Raw genomic sequence first — 23,869 nt, 5'->3', positions numbered from 1 at the left:
TTTGAACCGTTACGTCCGACTCTAAAGGCCTTCCCTTTTGACGTGTTAAGAGGTGAAGTTTTACAAAAAAAAACAACTCAGGATTTAAGTGAAAACTGAAATTTATGTCCAGGCCCGACTCCGCGGGGAGGACGGCTGACGGAGTCAAAACGGAGAGGGGTCAAGTGGTCAGCGAAAGAGGACGAAGATGGCTACTGCCCAAGCGGCTACTCTCGCTCTCTCAAAAGTCAAACGCGCAAAAATGGCATCAATCCAAATGTTTGGAATTCACGCAACATCAAGTCCAATTCAACCATCAAGGAGGGCTTCCAGCTACCGGTGCTTGAAATCCGACGATCTTCCCCGCCCGGGTTCGAACCGGCGGCAGATACTGAAGATTTCTAGAATTTAGTAGTCTGCTCATTTTCCCATCGCTTAAACAAATGATTGGATAGAAATTGACTCTGCGGCGTCAAGAATGAAAAACCAATTTACTATGCAAACACGTTTGCATCTGAGGCGCAGGCAATATTTTGGGTGAAAATGGAATTATTCAAATTATCCCTTTCACCGTGACATGCCAATTTCTGGAGAAGTCTCTGCGAGCAAAACCCATCAGCACTTCTTTCACCTACGACGTGGACCGAGAAAAACAAAAAGGCCATAAAAACTTTGCACTTTCTTGAGCATTTTGCCCAAACAATTTTCAGCGACAAATATAATGGCATGACACTCCCTTGTACTGTTGTGGTAGATTAATCAATAAAAATGTGTTTAAAAAAAAAAAAAACACCATAATTTGTATTCAATTCAGATGAGTGGCGTACAGTTAGTGTTTGAAGTGCTGCCTCTAAAAGGGAAATTCTTTTGCCCTCACGCCCCCCCCCCCCCCACACACACACACACACACACACACCTTTCCTTCTAGAAGATTCTTCCGTGCTTGTTGTCATGGCAGCTGAATCGGTACTCGCCTTTAGCCCAGTTTCATATTGGCCAAGGTGCCCAGTTGGTCACTTGCATAAACAGGGGCTGCATTCTTAAACTGATCAATTTCATAATCACCAACACAAAAATCGGGCGAGTTATGTCAATCTATATGTATTTTATTATAACTGAATGTCTTTGTTCTTGTGAGTTTGTTTGTTCTGAATGTGGTACCAGGGCGGCACCGACTGCCGGAGACAAATTCCGTGTGTGTTGTTACATACTTGGCCATTGAACCTGATTCTGATTCTCATCATGCGTTTGCAATTATTCAAATACTACTTTATGAAAACATACAAAAATGACATTAGACACCATGCAAAGAATGAAACTGCATTTGCAAGATTTTTTCCTTCAACTCAATGAACTTTTGGCGTGTGCAACTTGACCACCAGGGGGCACTACGATACATTAACGCAGCCTACGGCCCGCCAAGACCCAAGTGAGGATAAGCGGCATTGCGAGAAATGGATGGATTCAAATGAAGCCCGTCACACTGCTTCGTAAGCTGCAGTAATGGTATTTTCCATTCATCCATTTTCTTAGCCGCTTATCCTCATGAGGGTCGCGGAAGTGCTGGAGCCCACCCCAGCTGTCAATGGGCAGGAGGCGGGGTTTATCCTGAACTGGTTGCCGGCCAATCGCTGGGCACATGGAGACAATCACAATCACACCTAGGGGCAATTTCGTGTGTCCAATTCATGTTGCATGTTTTTTTGGGGGATGTGGGAGGAAACTGCAGTGCCCACCCGGAGAAAAGTCACGCAGGCACGGGGAGATCGTGCAAACTCCACACAGTCGGGACCGGGATCGAACCCGGGTCCTCAGAACTGTGAGGCCAACGCTTTACCAGCTGATCCACTGTGCTGCCTTAGTAGTATTTTCTTTTTAGATAATAAAATGCTTGATGTCAGAGGCAGTCTGAGACCGACAGAAATGAATTCAATTAGCTCGGAGAAAAACGTTTGAAATCTGACAAAATTGGAGGCCGAGCTTCCCGAAACGGATTTTGTTCCACAGTTTATGCGATACGCGACTGAGTACGTAATGGATGTGGAACGTGAACGGCGAGTTAATCTCATGCACAACGGAGAGCTTTTATGTGTGACTTAACGGAGAATGTAATGAACTCTGACCTGAAAGATGTCCGAGAAGCAGATTGAGCGTGCCGCGGAAGGAGCTGCACCGACGCGTGCCTCAAATGTCACGAGGTACGCATGCTCTCTCGCTTCAAACTTGACTACCTGGACTTAATTACTTTCCAACCTTGAAAAAACACGCAGCCGAATGAGCGTCTGCATTGAGCCGTGCATCCCGTCGAGACCTCTTCAGCTTGAAATACGGAAGCCGCTTCCTTCGCAAGTCAAATGGCCTGTTCGAGAGCGACGCCGCCAGTCTTGCGTTTTTTTTCCTTTCGGAAATAACCACACGGGGAGGTGGTCCGCCTGCGAGCGCTGATAATAACACTTCATAAAACTGAAGGCAAATCGCGTTTTCATTTGCCATTCCGGAGGGCGACTGACGGAGCCCGTTGCACGTCGGACCCGGCGGAGGAAAAACGCGGCGGGACGGAGCCGACGTCGAATCGATACGATAAGCGGTGCGGATGGAAAGAAATGACATTCAAGTACCAAATGAAATTAATTGCGGGGATTTGGGCTCTTTGAGATCAGCTCCCTAAAAAGAGCTGCCTCGCTTTCTGTCAAATATTTATCTGTACGGGGTGGATGATTGATTTCATGGACTTTGGAAGTTGAAAGTCAAAAAGCACCCCCCCCCCAGCCCCCCACCCCGTGTTGTTCGTGACGTATGTTTGGATACACTTCAATACTTTTCATTGCATCTTAAAAGCTTTTTTTTCAAGATTTATTTACAATCATTTTGTGTTGTACTGGGTGGATGTAGGCCATGGTTGGGGGGGAGGGGGGGGGGTACAAAATGTGTTTTGCACTGAACTGGTTTTTAGGCCACCAGAAAAGTGCTTCAGTTTGAACGGACAATCACATTTAACGGACGGCCCCTCCCCTTAAATCCAGGTCAGGACAAGACTGGACCGCAGTACCACCAGCGTGTGTGTGTGTGTGTGTGTGTGTGTGTGTGGTGTGTGTGTGTGTGTGTGTATTCTCTTGTTCTCTTTGCAACTGCAGATGACTCGCAGATAATTCTTAGATAACAATTCTGAGCATAGATAGTTCCGCTGATAAAGTAAAAAAAAGAAAAAAAAACCTTCCAGAAATTAAGTTGTTAAAAATAACATTCAAAAAAATGAAAAAAAAAATGGATAGGCTTATTTTGGTCTGCGCTGATGGAGTTCTTGATAAGTACAGTTCCGATATCCAATATTTATCAGTTCAATACATTGCCAGTTATTCTTTAAGAATTGCTTATTTTCAAACATTGGTTTTGGTCCAAATTACATGTAACTTTTATGTGCAACACACTTTCATTTCCTGAGTATCCTCCCACAACGTACTTAAGAACAGCGTTATGCACAAATTGTGTACAATGACTGCAACACCAGCCTTCTACTTTGACAAAACACGGGCATACAATCCAACGAATTTATGTTGGCATTTTTTGTGGAGGGACTCAAAAGTTTGATTTAAAAAAAACAAAAAAAAAAACCCAGCAGTCTATGGAACTGAGGTGGAGGACTTAAAAGGCATTTGGGAAAGCGGCGCCATCTGCAGCTCACAACTGATTTACCGAGACTACGTTAGACAACAGTGACACCGAGTGCTCAAAGGATACGAGCGCATGAAAATGTAAATACATGTACTGTACTGGACGCGGGGTCCTCACTTGAAACGCTTTCGTTTTAGATTTTTTGGCAAACTAATTATACATACACACACACATATATATATATATTTATATATGAGGGGCGGGACGAGGGAGGGGGAAGACCGAGATGCGCATGGCTACAGCACACTCTCTCTATGACTAGCAGTGAAAATATTAGCAGCTATTTTACTTGAAAGGTTACTAAAATACCGCAAATCTAATCATGAACTCGCCACAATAAAGTACTGCAGTGCAGCAAGGTAGCTAGGTGAAGAAGACAGACGGTGGTCCCAACATTATGGCCCCTTTTTTATTTAGAACATCATTTAATGTATAGAGTAAAAAAAAAAATTCCGTGCGCACACAAAATACTTCTTGAAATTTTCGCCTCAGCTTAAAAGAAGGAGGCACTTACCCGACTTGAGAGGACAACCGAGGCCGAAAGCCCGACAGTAAGAACAGGGCCAAGGCTTTCCACCTGCAATGAGAATGAAGCACTACTGAGAAATTGCAAAAGATGAACAAGCAACCCAAGCTCATTTCCCAAATAAAGCGCAACACAATCTGAGAACAAAAGCTAGACTTCAAATGTTTGTTTGTTTTTTTTTTTTTATTTCTGTTAAATAAATTAAAAAGTACCAAAGAAGCTATGATGAATGCAAAGTGTTGGTTCTTCATTAAGGAGCAGGTGGTGACCACGATTCTGCACAACAAATTCCCATAAATACGCACAATCCACTCGCATTCGACAACATTCGAGTTTGAGGTTTTGATTTCAGGGGAGACGGAAAATGGGATTCATAAAGTATATGAGCACAGAGCAATTAAAAAAAAAAAAAAAAGAAAGCATACGTAATGTTTCTCCCAAATTGTGTTGTTTTCTCCCAACTGTGACGGCAACAAAAAAACGATTTCAAACTACAAGCATGATTATCAGCAGTTCCATCATGTGCTCACTTTTAAGACGGAGCGTCACAAGCCAAAGCAAAAATGTGTAGCAATGAATGAAAATAACCCGTTCATTTCAAATCTGTCTCACCATCACGCTCGTACGCACGGTTTAATTGCCCGCGATCTGATTGGTCTATGAACTCCAGCAAGTCACGTGATGAGACAGACAAACATTGCAAAACCTGCACCCGAATATCTTGCGTCACTTTTACCTCGTGGAATTGCAGCCAGGGGGAAAAGAGCGTGAGACGAGACTCAAAACCGTAGACCGAGAGCAGCAAAACGTAGGCGCTAAACAAATACACACGTGTAGATAGTACCACTTTCATAACGTCACACCAAAAAGGTAAACAAATGCTATTTACGGCCTTGAGGACAACAGGCTGCAATGTTGCCTCGGAGCAGGAAGTCGGCGCATCGATTGGAAAAACTTGTCTGCTAGTCCAGAGGAACGGGACAAACTTGATTCGGATTCTCACACAAAGATCACAGCAAACCCTCGCCATGAAATCTTGTCATATTGCGATGGACGTTTCGATTCCAAAACTTCCGATACAAGAGTCGGATCAGAAGATGGACCCCGTCAACCTACAAGTGATTATCGTGTGTATTATCGGAATTCCGGTGGTATGCGCAAGAGTTCGGAATACAGGATTTGGGAGGAATTTCAGGATAATCCTCATCAAAACGATATGAATATGCGACTTCTGGGAGAGGTACGCTAGCACAGCAATGAAGGATAGTGTTTGAACATGCCAGCCGCTCTCTTCCGTTTTGAGTCTGTTAAGAACGAGGATGAAGCCGATTCTGGAGGCGCAGATCCTTGAGGTCATGGCAACATCCGTTCACAGCTCCCCAAAGTGCTTGTAAACGCAGACAGCGGCCACTGACGACGACAACTTGGTAAAACTCCCAGAATGGCTAAAGGACTCCCCACAGCGAGGCATCGGGGATCTCGGACGTGGAAGTTTGCCATCCGCCAGATGAAAAGTGAAGGGTCGCTCTTTGGCTCCGACGGTTACTCGTCATCGCCCGCCATGAGGAAACCCAAGACAAAGTCAACGGCTTTCTGCCGCTCGTGCGACGACTGTCGGCTCGCCACGCGGGGGGGAGGTCTGATGAGGAGGCTGGCAAAGATGGTGGCTGCCGAGGAGAAAGTGAGGAAGCACAAAAAGAAAACAAATAAGGGTTAGTCTCGCTCTCCAAATCCTCATGTGTTATTTGTATCGATGGTAAAAAAAAAAAAATTGCAAACAAATCACAATCGAATTGTTCTCGTTCCGAAATAATAGTCCAGCAAATTAAAAATGCTCGGACATACTTTTGCTGCTCGGCTTCAGCTCCCTCATCTCCCTCAGGAAAACAATTTTTTTTTTGCGACATTTTGCCTTAAATCAAATTTCGTTGTCAACTAAGAAGTTATTCAACTTTTTGCCAGCCCTAATCAGCCTCTTTGAAAAATCCATGAACAGTAATCACTCAATTTTGATGAGTTGGAGAGAAGTTAAAAATAAGAATGTGGTACGAATAAGGAAATTCTGGACACAAACTGCATCTTGGTACAGTAAAGCCCCATTTTCAAAAGAAAATTTCGAGATTGTTTTGCTTCCATTTTCGAACGAAAATCGGTACTCAAACGCTGCTGAAAAAACCCGGAAATAACATATGGCGCAGCGGCGCAATCAGCGCACTTTTGTTATTGTGTATAACGCAGACGTGACCCGGTAGGGACTGTTGTTTGTCCCAAGTGCTGACATGGAAGCCATCTGTGCCAAGTGGAACGAAATCCATAATTTCATCGAACTTTGTCACCCCAATAAATCTGAATATAGAAGAGCACTCCAAAATTTTAATGTCGTCGTGATGAGCCACTTCAGAAACGTTCTTAAGAGACGGCAGGAACAAACGACATTAGATTTGTTTTTTGTTCAAAGGGGGCGAGTCACCACCCCCGAAGACATTTGACACGTACAGTTGAACCGAGTTGCAAATGTTTTTGTGTGTTCCTGTTTGTACTTTTTCTTCCCCCTCGTTATTGTTTGTTTAAAGTTATTCTGCGCTTTTGTTAACAAAAAAAAAAAGTTTACGAGGCTGGGGGCAGAGTCGCTACAGATACGGCAATGCAATCCCAGCCTAGCGTACTCTACAACTAAAGCATATATTATAAGCAAAAAATTAACATATTTCTTGAATTATTTTGTTACATAAAGTATTTAAACTATACATGTGTTTGTACTGTGCAGTTTATTATTAGGAAAAGCCGTCAAAAAGGCTTGAAAAAGCCCTTTTTTTTTTTTTTTAGGCTTGGAACACATTATTTCTTTCTCCATTCATTGTAATGGGAAACATCGATTCGGTTTTCAAAGCCTTTTCTGGAACGGATTGTGGTCGAGAACCGAGGCATCACTGTATATGATGGAGGGCTCAAAAATGGGGAAGACGAAACTTCTCAGCTTACCGACGAGGCTGGCTGTGAGGTTGTTGTTGTGCGCGTGCTTGAGCAGCTCCTTCAGGAAACCCATCAAGTAGCGGAACACATTACTGTGGGCCGGGGGCAGCTGGGAGATCACCTGACAATCATAAAACAGATGAGCGCCCGGGACAAGAAAATGCACAAGCTGCACAAATGAAAAGATGCCTAATAAAGGCAAGGAGAAGCCAAGAGGTGACGTGGGGACCTGCTTGCAGAGGCGGCTGTCGTGAGCACAGTCCAAGCACCGTTGGTAGAGTTCGTAGCACACAACGGGCTCGGGCAAGGCCTCCAAGAAGATCAAGAGAGCCTCGGCCACAGAGTGGTTGCAACCGGCTAGATGCAAGTGTTAAAGAAAGAAGGAACTCCCATTTGGGGCAGAAATCTCAACCCTCTATCTAGGGCGCTCACTGACATAGCAATTGCGCTGCTTCTTCTGCTAAAATAATCTGGTTCCTTGACCTACAAAGTATCGGCTTCTTGGAATCCGCCTGCCTGTATTGTTCTCATAATTCTGCTTGAAATGAACGAGGATACGGACGACGTCCGGAATGCTGGTGTCCAGGCTGTCGATGATGCTCTGGAGCTCCTCCTTTAATCCTGGCGTTTGGAACAGGTCCTCCTGAGGGCCAGACACAACGACGACTCAAAACTCATTTGCAGACGGGGCGCTAAAATGAGAAGCTCCAGACTAGCGTGAAATTGAAACGTCGATCGTCCTGATTCGGCGACGGCGTCGCACCTCACCTGATCACAAGCCTTGGTGAAGAGGTGGTTGACCAGAATCCAGACCTCCTTGGGGATCCTCAGAGGTTTGTCTTCTGTGCTTGCGCCGTCCGCCAACAGGAAGTTCATTTTGGACTTTTCCTTGGGTGGTTAAAAAAAAAAAAAAAAAAAACAGTTAAGACTTAAACGCGCGAGGTCACAGGTGACAAACTCAAGGCCCGGGGGCCGGGTATGGCCCGCCACACGATTTTATGTGGCCCGCGAAGGCTAATTAATTAATGCTAGTGAAAATCTGCACCAAAATTTCAAATTGTCATAAATCATCTTCATAAATTACAATCTTGAGATATCATGAAGCATTTTTGTGGTACCAAACATGGACAACGGTTGAAAAACCCATTACCCTTGATATCTGATTCCAAATCTCGTGCATAAATTTCATGCGCAATATGATGAGGCAAAGGTTTTTTTATGGTTTCGCAGTCTGACGGAAATTGGAACTACAGTGCGGCCCGCGACAAAAATGAGTTTGACGCCCCAGCGCTAGATCCATGATTCCCAACTGACTCCGTTGTGGCACAGTAACAGCTGACCGAACGCTGACGTGTAACATTAATGAGAATTCTGTTACGAGGAGAGGCAAGGATGCACTGTCCCACCAACCTCTGACAGTCTTTCTTCTTCTTCTTCTATTCAATTATTTTGTTCATGCACACAAATTCACGGCATTTATGTATCCGTGATAGCATTTTACCTTCTCGGTGAAGGTGTCCTCTCCCTGAGAAAGAAGTCAGCCCACAGCCAGAGTGCAGAGATGGAAAGGAAGGATCAAGGCAAGGAGAGGCAATGTAAAAGAGGAGAAGAAGAAGGTGAAGAAGATGGCACCGAGGATCAGAATCAGGGAAGGAACAAAAAAAAAAAAAATCAGAATAAATCAGCGCATCCACACAAATGAAGGAAAATGGAAACGAGTAGAAACAAAGAAGTGATGGCGGGGCTACTTCAGAGCGCGGCCAAAATAGCACTGGAGAACTTCTTTATCATCTCAATGAGTTATCTCTCGCTCTTTTTCCTGTCATCGCTACTTCCTCGTTCACTTAAACACACACTGAAGCATGTCATAGTCATTCAAAATAGACTCATTGTGCGTTTACCCGGCCGGCCCTCCTCACGTTTGCCCTTTCTGCCTTCGAGGGCCTCAAGTTCCGAGACCGGCCATCCGATCTAAACCGGTCATGTTTCCAAATCCTTTCAACTAATCTTGCGGTAAAGGTTCTCGCTGGGCGACTCCCATATTTTCCAGCCGCTCCTCACCAAGTCGATGAGGTTGGTGATGGGGATCTCCCGGATGGGCTTCTTCATCCGGCACAAGGCGCCCAGCGAGGTGCCGAAGCAGCTGGGCAGGTAGTTGCCGCAGATGGTGATGAAGTAGTCCTTGCCTCGGTCCAGGTGCAGCACCAGGATGTCTTCGATGCGGTCCTCGCCCGAGTTGAGCAGCGTGACCGAGTCTTTACTCACGTAGACCTCCAGGTAGATCTCCAGGGTCTCATCTGCGAACATGAGAAGACACTTATTTTGGCAAAATGTCAAACATTGTTTCATTACAGACGATACCGATTGCACGTTTTTAAATTGGACTTCCCCCCCCCCCCCCATTTTTTAATATAGATATTTTGTCATTTTTGTTATTTTCTGTTTTAAATGTTTCATTCTCTTGTGTTTAATCATGTAGATCACCTTGAGTTACCTTGTGTACGAAATGCGCCGTATAAATAAATTTACTTTGCTTTGATAGCCATCACATTTGCCAGATAGAAGCTGAGCTGCACTGCATTTCTTTACGCACTCCACGTGTGGCTGGAGCGCCAGGCAGTTCCACTTCCTGTTCCTGTTCCTTTCCTGATATGTTCTGACAGATAACCCCAAACAAACTCACCCTCATATAACACAAGTGCACGTGCTAATGTGCTCGCGTAACTTTTAAGAAAAACTTTACCTGTTACCAAGACTAGATAGTTGGGCTCATTTGTAAACCACTGCAAACGAGGTCCACAATCATAAACGGTGAGAAATGAATACCTTGCTGATATTGTCGATGAAAATTGAACAGAATTTTTTGAAATGCAAAATCTATCACTTTTGTATTGGATCATTTAAGAGGTCACAAAGTTATGGCCACGCGGTGTTTTTTGATTTAGGCTCCAACAAATATTGCATGACAAAGGAAGCGTTTCAAAAAGGACAAAATTACTGGGTTCCAATAATCCTTCGCTGGGCTCGGCACGCAGCCACGACTTGCAGTACTGCGAGTCGTTGAGCTTGGGGATGAAGGCGAAGTGGCAAGGGACCTGCCCGTCGTTCTTGATGAGCAAACGCTCCCTCTCGAGCTGCCGGAACTTCACGTTCTCAAATGCAAACTGCGGGTGGAAGAAGGAAAGAAAACATTGGCATTAAACCAGAGTATTAGCTTTGGAAGAAACTAAATCCTGGCGGAATGCTGTGGGAGGTCCACCTGAAGGCAAAAGGACAGGGAGCAGCAGTCACCTTCAGGTCCACTAAATGAGGCCCATCTGGACCAACTACATCAAGTTGGGCTCAGCACCATACAAACTACCTCATAGGAGCTGCGCCCTCAAGTTCCTAAGCTTTGGGTATGGCCCGATGGAATGTAACTACCACATAAACAAGCTGCCCAACCCTTTTATTACATCAGCTGGGTTGAGGGGGTTCGTCCACATCAAATCACGCAAGCCAGCAACACACCTCCCGCGGGAAGTAATTCCTGTCACGTTCAATCCCCCCTCCATTGCCGGAGTTATGTTCCAGAGCGTCCCTGCAATCAGTGAAATCCGCAATACAGCAATACCCTCATAAAAATACCTGCTTGAATAAAACTTAACGGCACTTCAATGATTTTATATGGTTCGAACACACTAAAACCAACAATGTAAACACACAACCGATAAAGCGAGGATTAGTGTACAATGGTTGGCCAAGCCTTGGACACGCTGGCGGGACTATCGGGCTCGATTTGGCCCGGGAACCCCTGGAGGCCACGTTCTGAGGAACTGCTCACAAAAATAGATGGACGGAGTGACTGACGTTGATTGGTGTGAGACAGAGAGACATTTTCTTACCTCTCTCCGGCTCAGAGAGACCGAGGGAAGAAAATCGTTCTCTATTCTGTCCATGGCGCGGACAATCTCCTCAAAAACCTTTTTCTGGCGCTGCTCATTGACCACCTTCACCTGTGTCACAAAACATCGCATCTGAAGACGGTTTTCAGGCCTGAATGGGATTTTTCATTTGAAAATGGTACACGGAGGAACAAGTCGATTGGCATTCGTTACTGTCAATAATAATAATAATAATAATAGCGAGCGCGATATTAGCATTATTGCCCGCGGCCTGGTACACTCATAAGGATTGTTCAAATCTTAAAAAGGTGTTTAATCTGATACTCACCCCGCACATTTAATAAATAAATAAATGTTTCCAAAAAAAAAAAAAAAAAAAACATCTTCCGGATATGTGCTAACGTTTCTCAAGTTGCTTGTGAAGGTTGCTACAGCCAATGGCAAAGGCGATGTCGCAAAAATCATGATGTCATATATGAAGGACTTGCTTTGAAAAACACCGTCTGGGAAACCCACTTCGATGGAAAAAAAAAAAAAATGACATTGGGTAAGATGTCGTTTCTGTGTTCTTACTTGATTGGTTTCATTGTGTTGCACCTCACGAGGAAGAACTTGCGAAATGTCGTCTTGCACCCCCACACACGAAAACTTTTGCTCATCAATATTAAACCTGTTCAATAACTAATAGTTGGCCGTGAACTCTTTCAGACCAAATAATCGGGACAAAGTCACTCTTAAATCTCAGACTTAAGAACACGTTTATAGGATAAACTTGAAAGGCAAAGTCTGGGAAGGCGTCAAATCGCAGAACCACGCCAAAGTCATTTTTGACTTACAGTCACAATATTGCTGAAAAAAAAAAATAAATTGCTCGTTCTTTGTCATCCATTCATGGTAAGCTACTAAAATTTAATTGAGAAAACTAGAGTTTTGTTGCATTTACTGTGTTTATGGACAATGGCATAGAAAAGGCACGAATCGAAGCGCATTGTGACGTGTGGATTTCTCACTTGGACGATGCACCCAGAAACTAAACAGGCCAATAATACAAATCGGAACGTGAAAGTGGTCTTACCCCGATCTCGAAGATGGAGCTAACCGGTTTGTGGTCACTTGTTTTCAGCTCCATGTGACTGCGATACTTGAGCTGCTTGACATTGTTGCCCCGCCACAGGATCCTGTCGCACCACGCCGGAACGCGGCACTTCCCGCTAACGGAAAAGAGGAAAAAAACTTTGAGGGATGGCAGACGCGGACGGACACGCCGACTCTGCATCGGAGCACCGGTAGCGACGGCAAACGGCGGCTTTGCTGATAAGGTTTCATCACAAAAGAATAACTAAAAAAATGTGTTTCTTGCCATATCCTGGAAAACGTTTGTATAACTGATTTCATAAAAAAAAAAAAAAATTGGCATTTTACCTCGAGTCCCATCTGTCTGTTTTGGAATCGTATTTGTAAGTTGGGACGAAGTTGATTTCTCCTTCGATGAAGTCTGTGAATGCTCGTTTGGTCTGTCGCTGAATGTTCAGCTGTGTACCGAAGAGAGTCAAATGGAAAAATCACGACACATTATCCTTACGTTCAAATATGCTTTTCATAGATAATATTTACCTGATCAAACTCCTGAAGCTTCTTCAGCTCATTCTGGGAAATGAGGTATTTGACCTCAGAAGCGTCGTACATGAAGAGGCGATAGTTTAAATCGCCAAACCAGATGACGACACTACCACGCACAAAGACCAACGCAAATCAACCTCGTGAAGTGTACGGCAAGCAAGTGGAAAAAAATACACGTGGATTAGCATACTGTCTGTCAAACTGCGATTAGAAAAAATACACGTGCAAGAGTAACAGACAAGCTAATCAGTGAGAAATAAGAGCCGTATGCACTCCGTCTTTAAGAGGCTGAGCAACTCACTCGTGCTTGTGGATACTAAGAGGCGGGTGGTCCAGTAGGTGGAAGGTCATGCGGGCGCAAATGTCTTTGTAGTCCTGATTGCGACGCTCAAAGTCCTCCACGTGCGCCGCAAGATGCGAGTTGACGATGCAGAAGCTGGTGTTGTGGAACACAAACCTCACTGCCACACCGCCCTTGTTCCCCTGGGCAAGGCAAAATATCTCTTGGAGCTCACCAAGAACAACGAGTCCAGAATTTCTAACTCGGTCACAACTAACCATTTTGCCCATGATTCCGGTTCCGACATGTTCCGCCGCCACTTCTTTCATATGTTTCTTGTGTATCTTATTGACAAAGACCACCAGCATCATTCCGACCAGTCGAATGATGCGAACCTGTCCAAAATGTCGACGTTAACGCACAGCTGAGACATCGAAAGAAAATACCAGATCTGCTCCTCCGCTCACCCTCTTGTACTGGGCTTTAGGGTGCAGGCCTCTTTCAACTGCCTCCACCCAGAGTTGCTCCTTGGAGGAGTCCATGTAGAAGAAGGCTTCAGTGCTCAGGTCCAACTCTTGAAAACTAAAGAAAACATTTGAAGGCAGAAAGTGACACACACTGTACATGTAGGGCGCTTGTGAGAGAGTCCGATTACTCATCATCACTGACCCAACGGCGTACAGATCAGGAGGATCCGCGTCACAAGAGAGCCACGACTCGAGCCTGCTGTCTGGAGACTGCCCGTTCACATTCCACGTGCCGCTGAAGAACCTAAACAACAATACAGCCTTTGTATGCATTTTAGGGAGAGTGTGAAGGAGTCAAACTCTTTTGTTTAGGAAAAAAAAAAAATGCAATGCATACAGATTGACATGCATTTAAAGACAGAAGGCGACAAAACTACTAGAAAAGTTAGTATCTGCGACAACTTTTTAAAAAAGGAGCTACATTTTGGGCCCGTGTTGATTTTATAGGAACTTTTTTTATACCGTATAACAGTTAAAAAAAGATTTCAGCATCATCGTTCGGAACCCCCTGACATCTGGATTTGGGCCCATTTTACTGCCACTTGCCCTCTCTCTCCTTTTAGTTTATGGAGATGCGCAAATGGCGCATGCAGACCAGGAGACGACATTGATTCCTGTCGACTGCGGGCTTGTGAAGCCCTTTGAGACTCACTTTCTGGCTATGTAAAAATCAACTTGATTTGACTTGTCATAAAACGCATGCAAGATTTGGTCACGGCCACAGTTTGACGCTGAATTAAAGTTCCATCATTTCCTTTGGGAAAACTCGACCAGCGTCCCAGAATAAATTCCATTTGACCTCAGACGTTCCTCCGTATCCTAGCAGGAATTGAAGGCTGAAAGAAAGGAAGGAAACGCTTCTACCTGAAGTTCTGGATGTCCACGTATTCATTTTCTTTCTTTCCCAGGCGGTGTTTGATGAGGTATTCCCTCTGTCCCGCCTGGGTGGAGAACATGGCCTGTCTCATGGTGTTCGTGGTGGGACTTTCGCACCAGGACGGCGACCTCTCCGTCCGATCGAAGCTCGACCTAAGACTACTACAGGATTACAATGGGGGGAAAAAAAAAAAAAAAAAAAAAGATTTTTTTATTCCCTTCTTTCACATTCTACGAATGGAGGGTGACTCACTCCGGTCTGGTGATACCAGTGGAGTTGTCTTTGGCCTGAGATGAGGCCCTCTCTATAGGGAGGGGAGTGGGAGGCAGCTGATAAGACGGAGTGAAGGACGCTTTGCGGGGAGGAAGAGGAGGAACGGGGGGAGGATCCCGAGAGGCGGCTATCATGTTTTGGTGGTTCTTCTTTTCCTCCACTTTCAAAGTGTGATTGAAGTTCTCCTCGAAGCCGAAGTCCGAGGCCAGAGACTGGGCTGGATAATCAGATGAATGTGCCAAAAGTGTGATTCAATGATAGTGACAAAGAGGTCTTGTGTGTTGTTAAGCAAACCTGCATTCGCCTGATGTGTCATTAGGCCGCCGTCAAGGGCAGAGGGCAGTGTGCGAGTCAAACTGGGTGCGGTGACTTCAGAGTCCACATTGTTGCCAGTCTTGTGTCCTCTCTGAGGCGGGACGGGGACTCGACCTCCCCTTTGTGGGATTTGTGCCAACGGGTCCATCGGACTGGGCTCGGTGGAATTCAACTGAACTGGCGAACAGAAAACATAATGCGCAAAAGTCAGCCTGGTGTGATGACTCACACTCGTGTTTACATATCCTGGAAGAACATCTTTCCAGGAGTTGTCAAAACTCATGATGTAACATCTTGTTATGAAGAGCAAACAGAGTGGGGCAGTTCAACCGTAAATCCCAAAATCCTTTACAAAGCTTAAATTTGCTCGTCATCTTCAGTTTTGGATCCAATCAGCTTGAGGGATTCAATTTGTCTTTTGTCATAGTTGTAGTACATTGCAGCACGCTGACATATTTCTCAAGATTCCTCATGTAGCTTTTCACATCAGTGCAAACGTAACTGACGCGGTGTGAGTACACGAGGCCATAAAACAAACTGGCAAGAGGGACGTCACACCGCCCATGTCGAACAATTCATGCATGAGGAAATCGAGTCGCGTCGTAATCTGAAATGAGCGTGAGTCATCACATCCTCCCGCCTGCTTATACAACATTTTCCTACTGCTCAGAAAGTTATTATCCTGATGACATTATATTGACGTGACCTCAACCGAGTCAAAAAAACCCTTTACAAAATCTGAAGTTCGTAATGTAAAGTATAGTCATAAACATCCATCCATTTCATACGGCACGTGTCCTCATTAGGGTTGCGGGTGTACTGAAGCCTTTTCGGACAACCATAGTACAAGACCCTGGACTTGTCACACTCATGGACAAGTCAGAGTCTTAGCTAAACCCAAGCAGCATTTATGTTTTGTGGGGAAAAAGCTGAGTACCCGAACAAACCCGCACGTATGAGAACGTGCAAGCTCCATGCAGGATGGCCAGATTGGAACCCTCAACCTTGTTAGTGTGATGCAGACATGCTGACCACTAATCCACCACACTGCTCAATATTAACAATATCCACTAGAATAATGTGGAATCATCCTTATACATTACAAACAATATTATGACGTAAGAATCCATACACTGTATCATACTCTTTTATTATTACATTCCTTAACTGCATCGTTGCAGCATGATATACTATATTTATGGATATGTGTACAGCTAATAAAACAGTATTTTCAGTGCCGCGGGTAACATTTCTTTTTTTAATCTCATTCATGTTCACAAGGAACTGGAGTTTATGCCAATTGACTTCAGATGAATGACAAACTTGGGGCACGCGAATCCAGGCCGCCTCCCCAGAGGAACCATTCATTACACCTTTGCCGTACTGACTACTAATTTCTCAAATTCTATTTATCTATGCATCAGTCTACTGCTCAATATATCAACGAAGCCATTAGTCTATCCGCCGCTCAATCGATCCCAGGCCTGGGAACCATTTTCCTATCAGCAGCCATTAGAGTTGAGCCAAGTCCAAGTATGAGCGGTACTGGATGAAACCGTGTTGTTGGGTTTTGTTTTGTTTTTTTTTTGTCCTCTGAAGGTCAAGCCAGATTCAAATTGTCTTTATAAATGGGCCCCGGTCTGTAGGTTGAAATAGGTCAACAGTTTCTCAAACAAGCAGGTGTACCTGCACGCTGCTAACCATTAAGCCACTCTCAGTCAATAAATTGTAGCTAAGTAAATAATTGGTGAAAATATACATCATCAAACTGCTCAGACCTACCTTGTTGTTGCGCGCTAATCACCTGGGTGAGGAAAGTCTGCGTGCGTTCGTCATCCTGCAGTTCTAACAAGAGTTCTGGGGCTTTTTCTCCTTTTATTCGGATTTTGAGTCCAGCTAGAGGCGGTTAGACAACAGAAACACACACACACACACACGGAACAATAAAATTGCTACAAGAAATGCAAACTGTCGAGAAAACAAACTGTTGAGAATTCTTTCAGAGAGCCGGGGAAACATGTGACTGCTATGAAATAAAGATGTAAACAAAAACAACAACCAAAATGCAGTTTGTGTGCGCTACAATAAATTCCATGCAGCCATCTCACGTTCCCACAGTTTGGCACCGGCAGCCTTGCGCCACTAACTGAAATATTCCCGTTTTTACGAGCCAGAAAGAGTTGAAAAGTACTCACAGACTAGGGAGAAGTCAATAAGAAGCGCCTCCTCACCCTCTGAGGGACAGAAAAAGTGTCAGCATCCAGGTCAAAAGGTCATTTGTGGGTGCATCCATTCGAAAAGATTTTTTTTTCGCAATGGGTTTATTATTGATTTTCAAATTTGGTCTTCAACTACTAACTTTGACCCCAATTATCAACGATTTACTGGGTGTATGCAGAAGAATAAAGCCACGTACCTTTTACAATTTGAAATTTCCCATTAATGGGTATGGACAGCTGAGCCACCGGACGAGCCGCGACAGCGTCGGGAGTTGCCAGCACGCCGAGTCTGCGGGGTAACAACACAGCCTCGAGCTCGGTTGCAGCGCTCTTATTTTCTTTGCATGATTTTTAAACATTGCACTGTACATCGTTTGAATCAAGAAGGGAGGTCGCATTCTCTTCCAACGACAGGTCAGTTTCATGCACAGCATGAGGGGGATATTAGAAGTGATGCAGAGTAGGAGAAGATTTGCTTGGTTAAACCGTTTAAAAATGCCACAATGAATCATGCAGACATGCAAGGATGTCTTATGTTGTCATGGATGTTACGGTTGTTTAGAAAATGCCAAAAAAAATATAGAGTTGGCCACTCAAAAGCATGTGAAGTTTGCCTGTCTCAATACTACAACCCTGTTTATGTTTGGTGCTACTTTGATTCAGTTCATTTTTGTGCCAGTACTTCCCACGTCTATTATCTCTCTTTTTTGTTGTGCTTAACCGCAATATGCCTCATCTTGGGGAAAAAAAAATTTGCTTTTACATGACGTCCCACGTGACTGTTGTTTATCAATGTGATGAGATTCTGACACAAAATTCGCAACTCTGGGGTAGACGTGCTAACCGCTGATCTGTCGTGTTGTCCTGTGGGGGAATACGCGATCTGGCAATTTAGGTGCAAGTGTAGCAGGATAACGGAGAGAAATCATGTTGAGTGTGTCTCAAACCCATTCTGGTGTCATTATTGTGTGTTATTGTACAATTTCAGGCGAATCGAGACTGAATCGGGCCCCATTTGCCCTGATGCCCCTTCGAAACGTTAGCTGGCCACAGAGCTTGTGCTCCCATGTGAGTTTCATTATTGACTGGAGTGGAACAATTCTGGATAATGAGTGGCCGTAGCTGGAGGGGATGAATTGATTTGGGCCTCACGCTAAAAACGCAAGTTGCTAGCTTCTATACGCGCACAATGTCAATGGTGCCAACACAGATTCAATTATTGAATTCATCCGTAACACTAAAAAAAAAAACGTGGATTATTGCTTTCCAAAGTTAAATGGGATATTTGATGTTAGCAAATGTGTTTTTCGATTAAAATAATATCGCAACACTCTGCTTTAATGGGGGACTACGGAGGCTGAAATCTAAGGAGTTGGATACATTTCAGGTAAACAGCTGTAAACGATGAAAATATTTTTCTCGATTTATTTCACAATTGATTGCTTGAAGGTAAAACGATACATTGCTCCACCACCTCTAGAAAGTACACTGCTGGCTGACCACTCGTATTAAAATACATTCTAACCATCTTAAATTTTGTAAACACTGTCACCTCGTTTTGCTTGGAGTTGGAATTTTTTTTTTTTTTTAACTTATTAACTTATCGTTGCAGCCTTTAATCAAAGACATCTTAATGAAGACAAGCGCGATGGAAAATTTGATTTGTTTGGGAAAAAGATGCCGTTGAAGAGTGAAACAATTGATTGGTGATGATCACGTTTTTGGCAGCATCTCAAACTGAGGTCAATTCAAGTGTGTGCCGGTGAACATCCCTTGGAACAGATTCCTCAGCGCGTTCTCCTCCATAAAGTACCGGTACTTACATAAAGTGTCCACCACGTTCGATTAGTGACAGCAGCCTGGGCTCCTTGCGGCCGGCCCTCAGCTCCAGAGCTCTCACGGTGTGAGCAGCACAATCAAGGAAGGATTTTGTCACAACATGAATATCAACTACATCTAAGCTGTCCAGATCACGAGTCCCGTAATTTTGTTCTTGTGTATTTGTAAAAAGGCACCACGTCTTTAAAGTTGGGATTGCAGCGTCACTGCCAGATGAAGCCATGCTTTGGAAAAATGAACGTGGAATGTAGAAATTGAAATGGTGATACTGGTAAAACAAACAAACAAAAAAGGTCACTAAATAAAATTGGTTAGTGAGAATTAACGGGGGAAAATTAAACCATGGCTGTTAGTGTTAAAAACAATTTCTTTTCCCCCCGGGGGCTGTCATTCAAAACAATGTCAAAAGGCGACAAACATTTGTTTGCGTTCAAAACCCGACTTCATGACATCCGTTCAGAACTCTCTTGAGCTTTTTTCACATCGCATAAACAACATCACTCGCTCAGCATTTCAAATACCGGCGGTCGGTTTGTTTTGCTGCTGTAAATTGGAAAGTAAATTGCGCTACGAGCGTTTTCACTTTTAAGAACACCCCGAAAGTGTCCACTGCGCTCTCGCCGGTTCAGAATTGGTCCAGTACCAATAACTAAAGCTGTCGTGCAGGAGAGGGTGAGGAGAGCTACAAGGCACTGACCAGGCCACGCCATTTAAAAAGGTGTAAAAGCAAAGCAAATTTAATTGTACAGCGCATTTCATACACAAGGTAACTCAATGTGCTTTACATGATTAAAAACATTTGGAAAAAGTACCATTAAAACGGTTTTACTGCAATAAATGTCACTGAGAAGTGTAAGTACTCCAAAAAGTTTTTAATCTGGATTTGAAAACACTCACCCTCTGGGGTGCCGTCACCTCTGTTGGTTATTTATTCAATTTTTTTCGCAGCATAATAGCTAAATGCAAAACACAAATTTACTGTGTATCGTGTCACTTTTGGCTCAATTACAATTCCTCAAAACCGGCTAACTTCTTTACTTTCTCTCATGATATTTTAATATTTAAGCAACCAGTTGAGGGTGTAGTGCGCCTTTCGCCTGAAGTTAACTGAGGTAGGCTTCAGGACTCCCGCAACCTTTGTGAGGATAAGCGACTTGGAAAAAGAAAAACTAATGTAATATTTACAGTAGATGGATATTTTCCCTTGTTAAACACATGCTAAAGAAAGTGTGGTGGGTTTGAGGTACTTGTAAACGGTTTGTAGAAAAAAAAACTACTTCTAGCTGTAAAATATGAAGAGTTCTGTTAACTACATCCGGTTGTAAGGTGATCACAAAATATAACAACAATAACGCATCTGGGGACATATGTGGACATATTTTTGCCAAGATATTACCTGCCAGTTTATTATTGAGGATTGAAACGAGTTCATGAATGAACAATGAGGCCATCAAATCATCCGATTTGATTGTAATAAGTTTGGTTGACAGCCCCCTAGTGGAAGAAATGACTTCATCAAGGAACAAGGCGAATTAGTATTGTCATTTTTTAACATGCCACTCTCTTATCATTCAAGCATCATAATAGTAACGTTACATGGCCAGAGAACTCATTATGTAGAAGAGATGTTAGACTGCTTTTTTTTTTTTTTTTTGTCCTTTTCTTTTTTGCCGCAAAAAGGATATTGCCAAGCATTCTTCGCTTCCAATGAAAGAATCCATTCTTACCCAACGGAGACGAGTTCACCCCCCTCCCCGCTGTTCGATAGCTACGCGTCGGTTCAGTCCATCCGTCCGCGAGGGAGAAAGTTAAATCCCCGCCCGGTGCGTCGCCGGCCTTCCGGGTGACAGCAGCTCGGTGGTTGGTCGCCGATGTATCCGCGGAACGGCTTCGGACATTCAACACAGCTTCGAATTCAAAGTGTGGCGCTTATTTGTCGCCATTCTGTCCATAAAGTCCGTACTCGCGGATCGCCCTCACTTGTTCGAAGTGGTGAAGACGCGCCATGGCTCATTTAAGACGCCAAACGCTGCTGCTGGTCGGACTTCAGTGGAATGGAAGCAAGGAAGCAAGGAAGGAAGGAAAGAAAGAAAGAAAGAAAGAACGAAATAATGGAGCTTGGACTCTCCCCGCCTGCCTGCCTGCCTGCCTGCCTGACTGACTGCTGATGTTGCTGCCTCCCTCCCTCGCCTCGGACTCCCGGCTTCATTTTGCACTCAAACCGCACTTAGCGCCCTCTTTGTCCAGGAGGAAGTATCACAACCTGTACACCTTGTTTACAAAATTCCAGCCGACTGTCGAGCAGTGTTTTCCCGATCGAAGTCAAATATGTGCCGCCAGGATTTGAATTTGAAATGTAAAGTCATGACATTTTCAATCGTTTTATTTCAGTGTAACTCTTCAATGTCAACAATTCAACTAGATACAATTCGCTGTCTAAAATTCACGGTCAGGGTTACTTCAGGTCAGAAGCGAACCGCCAGCCAATCGCAGTTACGCTTTCTTAGTATGTGACGTCACGTGACTCAGAAAGCGTAACTGCAATTGGCGGAGTTGAATTGTTCACGTTGAAATGTTACGCTGAAATACAACAATGGACAGGTGTCCGATTACGCCTTCTTTTGTGTCGTTAAATTATCCGGTTGGTCCAAGGGTGGTGCTGACGTCATTGGAAACCTGTCCGTTGAAAATATGATCACTTTACATTTCAAATTGAAATCCTGGTGGCACACTTTTAATTCCATATTTGTTTCGAACCACGGCTACTCAAGCACACTGCATGGAGAATGTGGAAAGGAATACCATGGAATACCGGGGTTATGTATTCAGGGTTTTTTTTCCCCCCCAAATAACTGTCATCCAGTACAGTTACTGGAAAAAGAGGAATCAGATTGAAATTTGGGAATTTTTTTTTCCTTTGCAGTGTTGCATTTTTTTTAATGCGAGGAGAAAGATGCTAATTATTGATTTGAGCACTCGCCCGCTTCCCCTCTAGTGGTCAGAGCAATCTATCTGTCTATCTATCTATCTATCTATCTATCTATCTATCCATCTATCTATCTATCTATCTATCTATCTATCTATCTATCTATCTATCTATCTATCTATCTATCTATCTATCTATCTATCTATCTATCTATCTATCTATCTATCCATCCATCCATCTATCTATCTATCTATCTATCTATCTATCTATCTATCTATCTATCTATCTATCTATCTATCTATCTATCTATCTATCTATCTATCTATCTATCTATCTATCTATCTATCTATCTATCTATCTGTCTGTCTGTCTGTCTATCTATCTATCTATCTATCTATCTTCTATCTATCTATCTATCTATCTATCTATCTATCTATCTATCTTGTTGCTCAGGGTTCAGGAGGGCATTCATATAACGGTAAATGTTATGATTGATACAAAACAAAGACATTTCATATTTCTTTTATCATGCTTCTTTCTGTAGGGGCGGTACAGTGGAGCAGCTGGTAAAGCGTTGGCCTCACAGTTCTGAGGGGCCGGGTCCAATCCCGGACCCGCCTGTGAGGAGTTTGCACGTTCTCCCCGTGCCTGCGTGGCTTTTCTCCGGGTGGGCACTCCGGTTTCCTTCCACATCCCAAAAACATGCAACATTAACTGGACATTCTAAATTGCCCCGAAAAGTGTGATTGTGAGTGCAGCTGTTTGTCTCAATGTGCCCTGCGATTGGCTGGCGACCAGTTCAGGGTGTGCCCCGACTCCTGCCCGTTGACAGCTGGTATAGGCTCCGGCACTCCCCGCGACCCTCGTGAGGATAAGCGGCAAGAAAATGGATGGATGTTTCTGTAGGAACGTGTACAAATGTGGAGGACACACAGACAGTTCGGGAGCGGTTCAAGCCACAAACCACGTCTGTCCTTGATTTAACACACGCTGGTAAATCTAAAGCAGATTTTAGTAGACACTTGAAAATTGACCTGGAACAGCCCCAGGGTAAAAATGAACATTTTTGTAGCACCTATACAAAAAAAAAAAAGAAAAAAAAAGATGAAAACTCGGCAAATTTCAGGTTGAACAAATAATGCGGAAAATCTCCAGAGTAGTCAAATTTGACTTGAACTGTAGTGAAGGTTAAAAGAAACTAATTGCTGTAATGGGTAATCTGATGAATGGAATACGGGTTGGCGTCTGGATGCGGCCACATGTCTCCATTGGGCAGCTCCGGACCGGGTTCAACGCCCGGTGCCGTCATCTCCAAGGTGAGCGCGCAGGGAGCGAGAATGTCCGTCGCGCGGTATGATTGAGTCAGCCGGCGAAAGGACGAGGCAACCGAGAGCTCGTCGTCATCGGAGAGGTCGTCCTTGCGCCGTCCGCTCGATGCTTTCAGCCCACTGTGCAGATCCGACACCAGCTCCTTCACGTCCTTCACTAGCGTGGACCGCACCCCAAACAGGCAGAGCAGGAAAACCAGACCGGCGCTGATCCCGGAGACGAAATACAGAGCCACACGCTCGGGTACTCCTGAAAGGAATGCATGTTCAAGTACTCTCGAAGTCCTCATTTATGTATTCAACTTTATAATCAAATAGACAATGTAGCTTCAAAATGAGTAACCCACGCTGGGGTAAAGAAAAAGGATTCAAAGTTGGGATAAGCAGCAGTCAGCAGATGATGCCGCTGCTGCATCATTTTTTGTTGCAGCTTTTTGAGATCTGTTGCCCGATTAATTAATGCGCACGAGGGAAATATTTCAGTCTCACCGCACGTATGAAAAAAAAAAGGGAGTAGTGTACTCTAAACTTGTTTTAAAAATCAAAATTTGTTTAACTTGGGAACGAACCCCTCGTGATGAGCAAGCCACATAAAACAATCATGAGCCGATGCTTCAAGTCGTTTAGACGA

General features: G+C 44.1%; 2 protein-coding genes across 5 annotated transcripts in view; both read right to left on the bottom strand.

Moving 5' to 3' along the window:
* Positions 1–4,361: 4,361 nt before the first annotated feature.
* ocrl (OCRL inositol polyphosphate-5-phosphatase) lies at positions 4,362–21,166 on the bottom strand. 3 transcript variants are annotated; one of them, XM_061835112.1, is made up of 23 exons: positions 20,670–21,166; positions 18,969–19,048; positions 17,343–17,434; positions 17,122–17,160; positions 16,709–16,822; positions 14,906–15,103; positions 14,591–14,828; positions 14,326–14,499; positions 13,604–13,705; positions 13,402–13,516; positions 13,213–13,329; positions 12,956–13,137; positions 12,649–12,760; positions 12,457–12,566; positions 12,110–12,245; positions 11,035–11,145; positions 10,149–10,314; positions 9,212–9,447; positions 7,919–8,038; positions 7,709–7,793; positions 7,380–7,507; positions 7,160–7,271; positions 4,362–5,844 (listed from the first exon to the last, which is right to left on the bottom strand). In XM_061835112.1, exons 1-23 carry the CDS (start codon positions 20,703–20,705, stop codon positions 5,720–5,722), a joined length of 2,928 nt encoding a protein of 975 aa, XP_061691096.1. In that variant the 5' UTR covers positions 20,706–21,166; the 3' UTR covers positions 4,362–5,719. The 3 variants fall into 3 exon arrangements, with proteins under 3 accessions (XP_061691096.1, XP_061691097.1, XP_061691098.1); XM_061835113.1 differs by having other exon boundaries at positions 4,365–5,844; positions 14,326–14,496; XM_061835114.1 differs by lacking the exon at positions 18,969–19,048 and having other exon boundaries at positions 4,365–5,844; positions 20,712–20,719.
* Positions 21,167–22,446: 1,280 nt separating this feature from the next.
* Positions 22,447–23,869, bottom strand: part of si:ch73-335m24.2 (protein eva-1 homolog C) — a 6,383-nt gene continuing 4,960 nt past the window's right edge. For both annotated transcript variants that reach the window (XM_061835137.1, XM_061835135.1), the window contains one exon: positions 22,447–23,488. In XM_061835137.1, coding sequence (XP_061691121.1) covers positions 23,109–23,488 — 380 coding nt within the window. In that variant the 3' untranslated portion in view covers positions 22,447–23,108. The remainder of the gene's footprint in view (positions 23,489–23,869) is intronic.

The sequence above is a fragment of the Syngnathoides biaculeatus genome, chromosome 11 (genome assembly GCF_019802595.1).
Source record: "Syngnathoides biaculeatus isolate LvHL_M chromosome 11, ASM1980259v1, whole genome shotgun sequence".
Lineage (NCBI taxonomy): Eukaryota > Metazoa > Chordata > Actinopteri > Syngnathiformes > Syngnathidae > Syngnathoides > Syngnathoides biaculeatus.
Note: the sequence above shows the minus strand (reverse complement) of the source record. Positions and strands in the feature narration are given on the sequence as shown.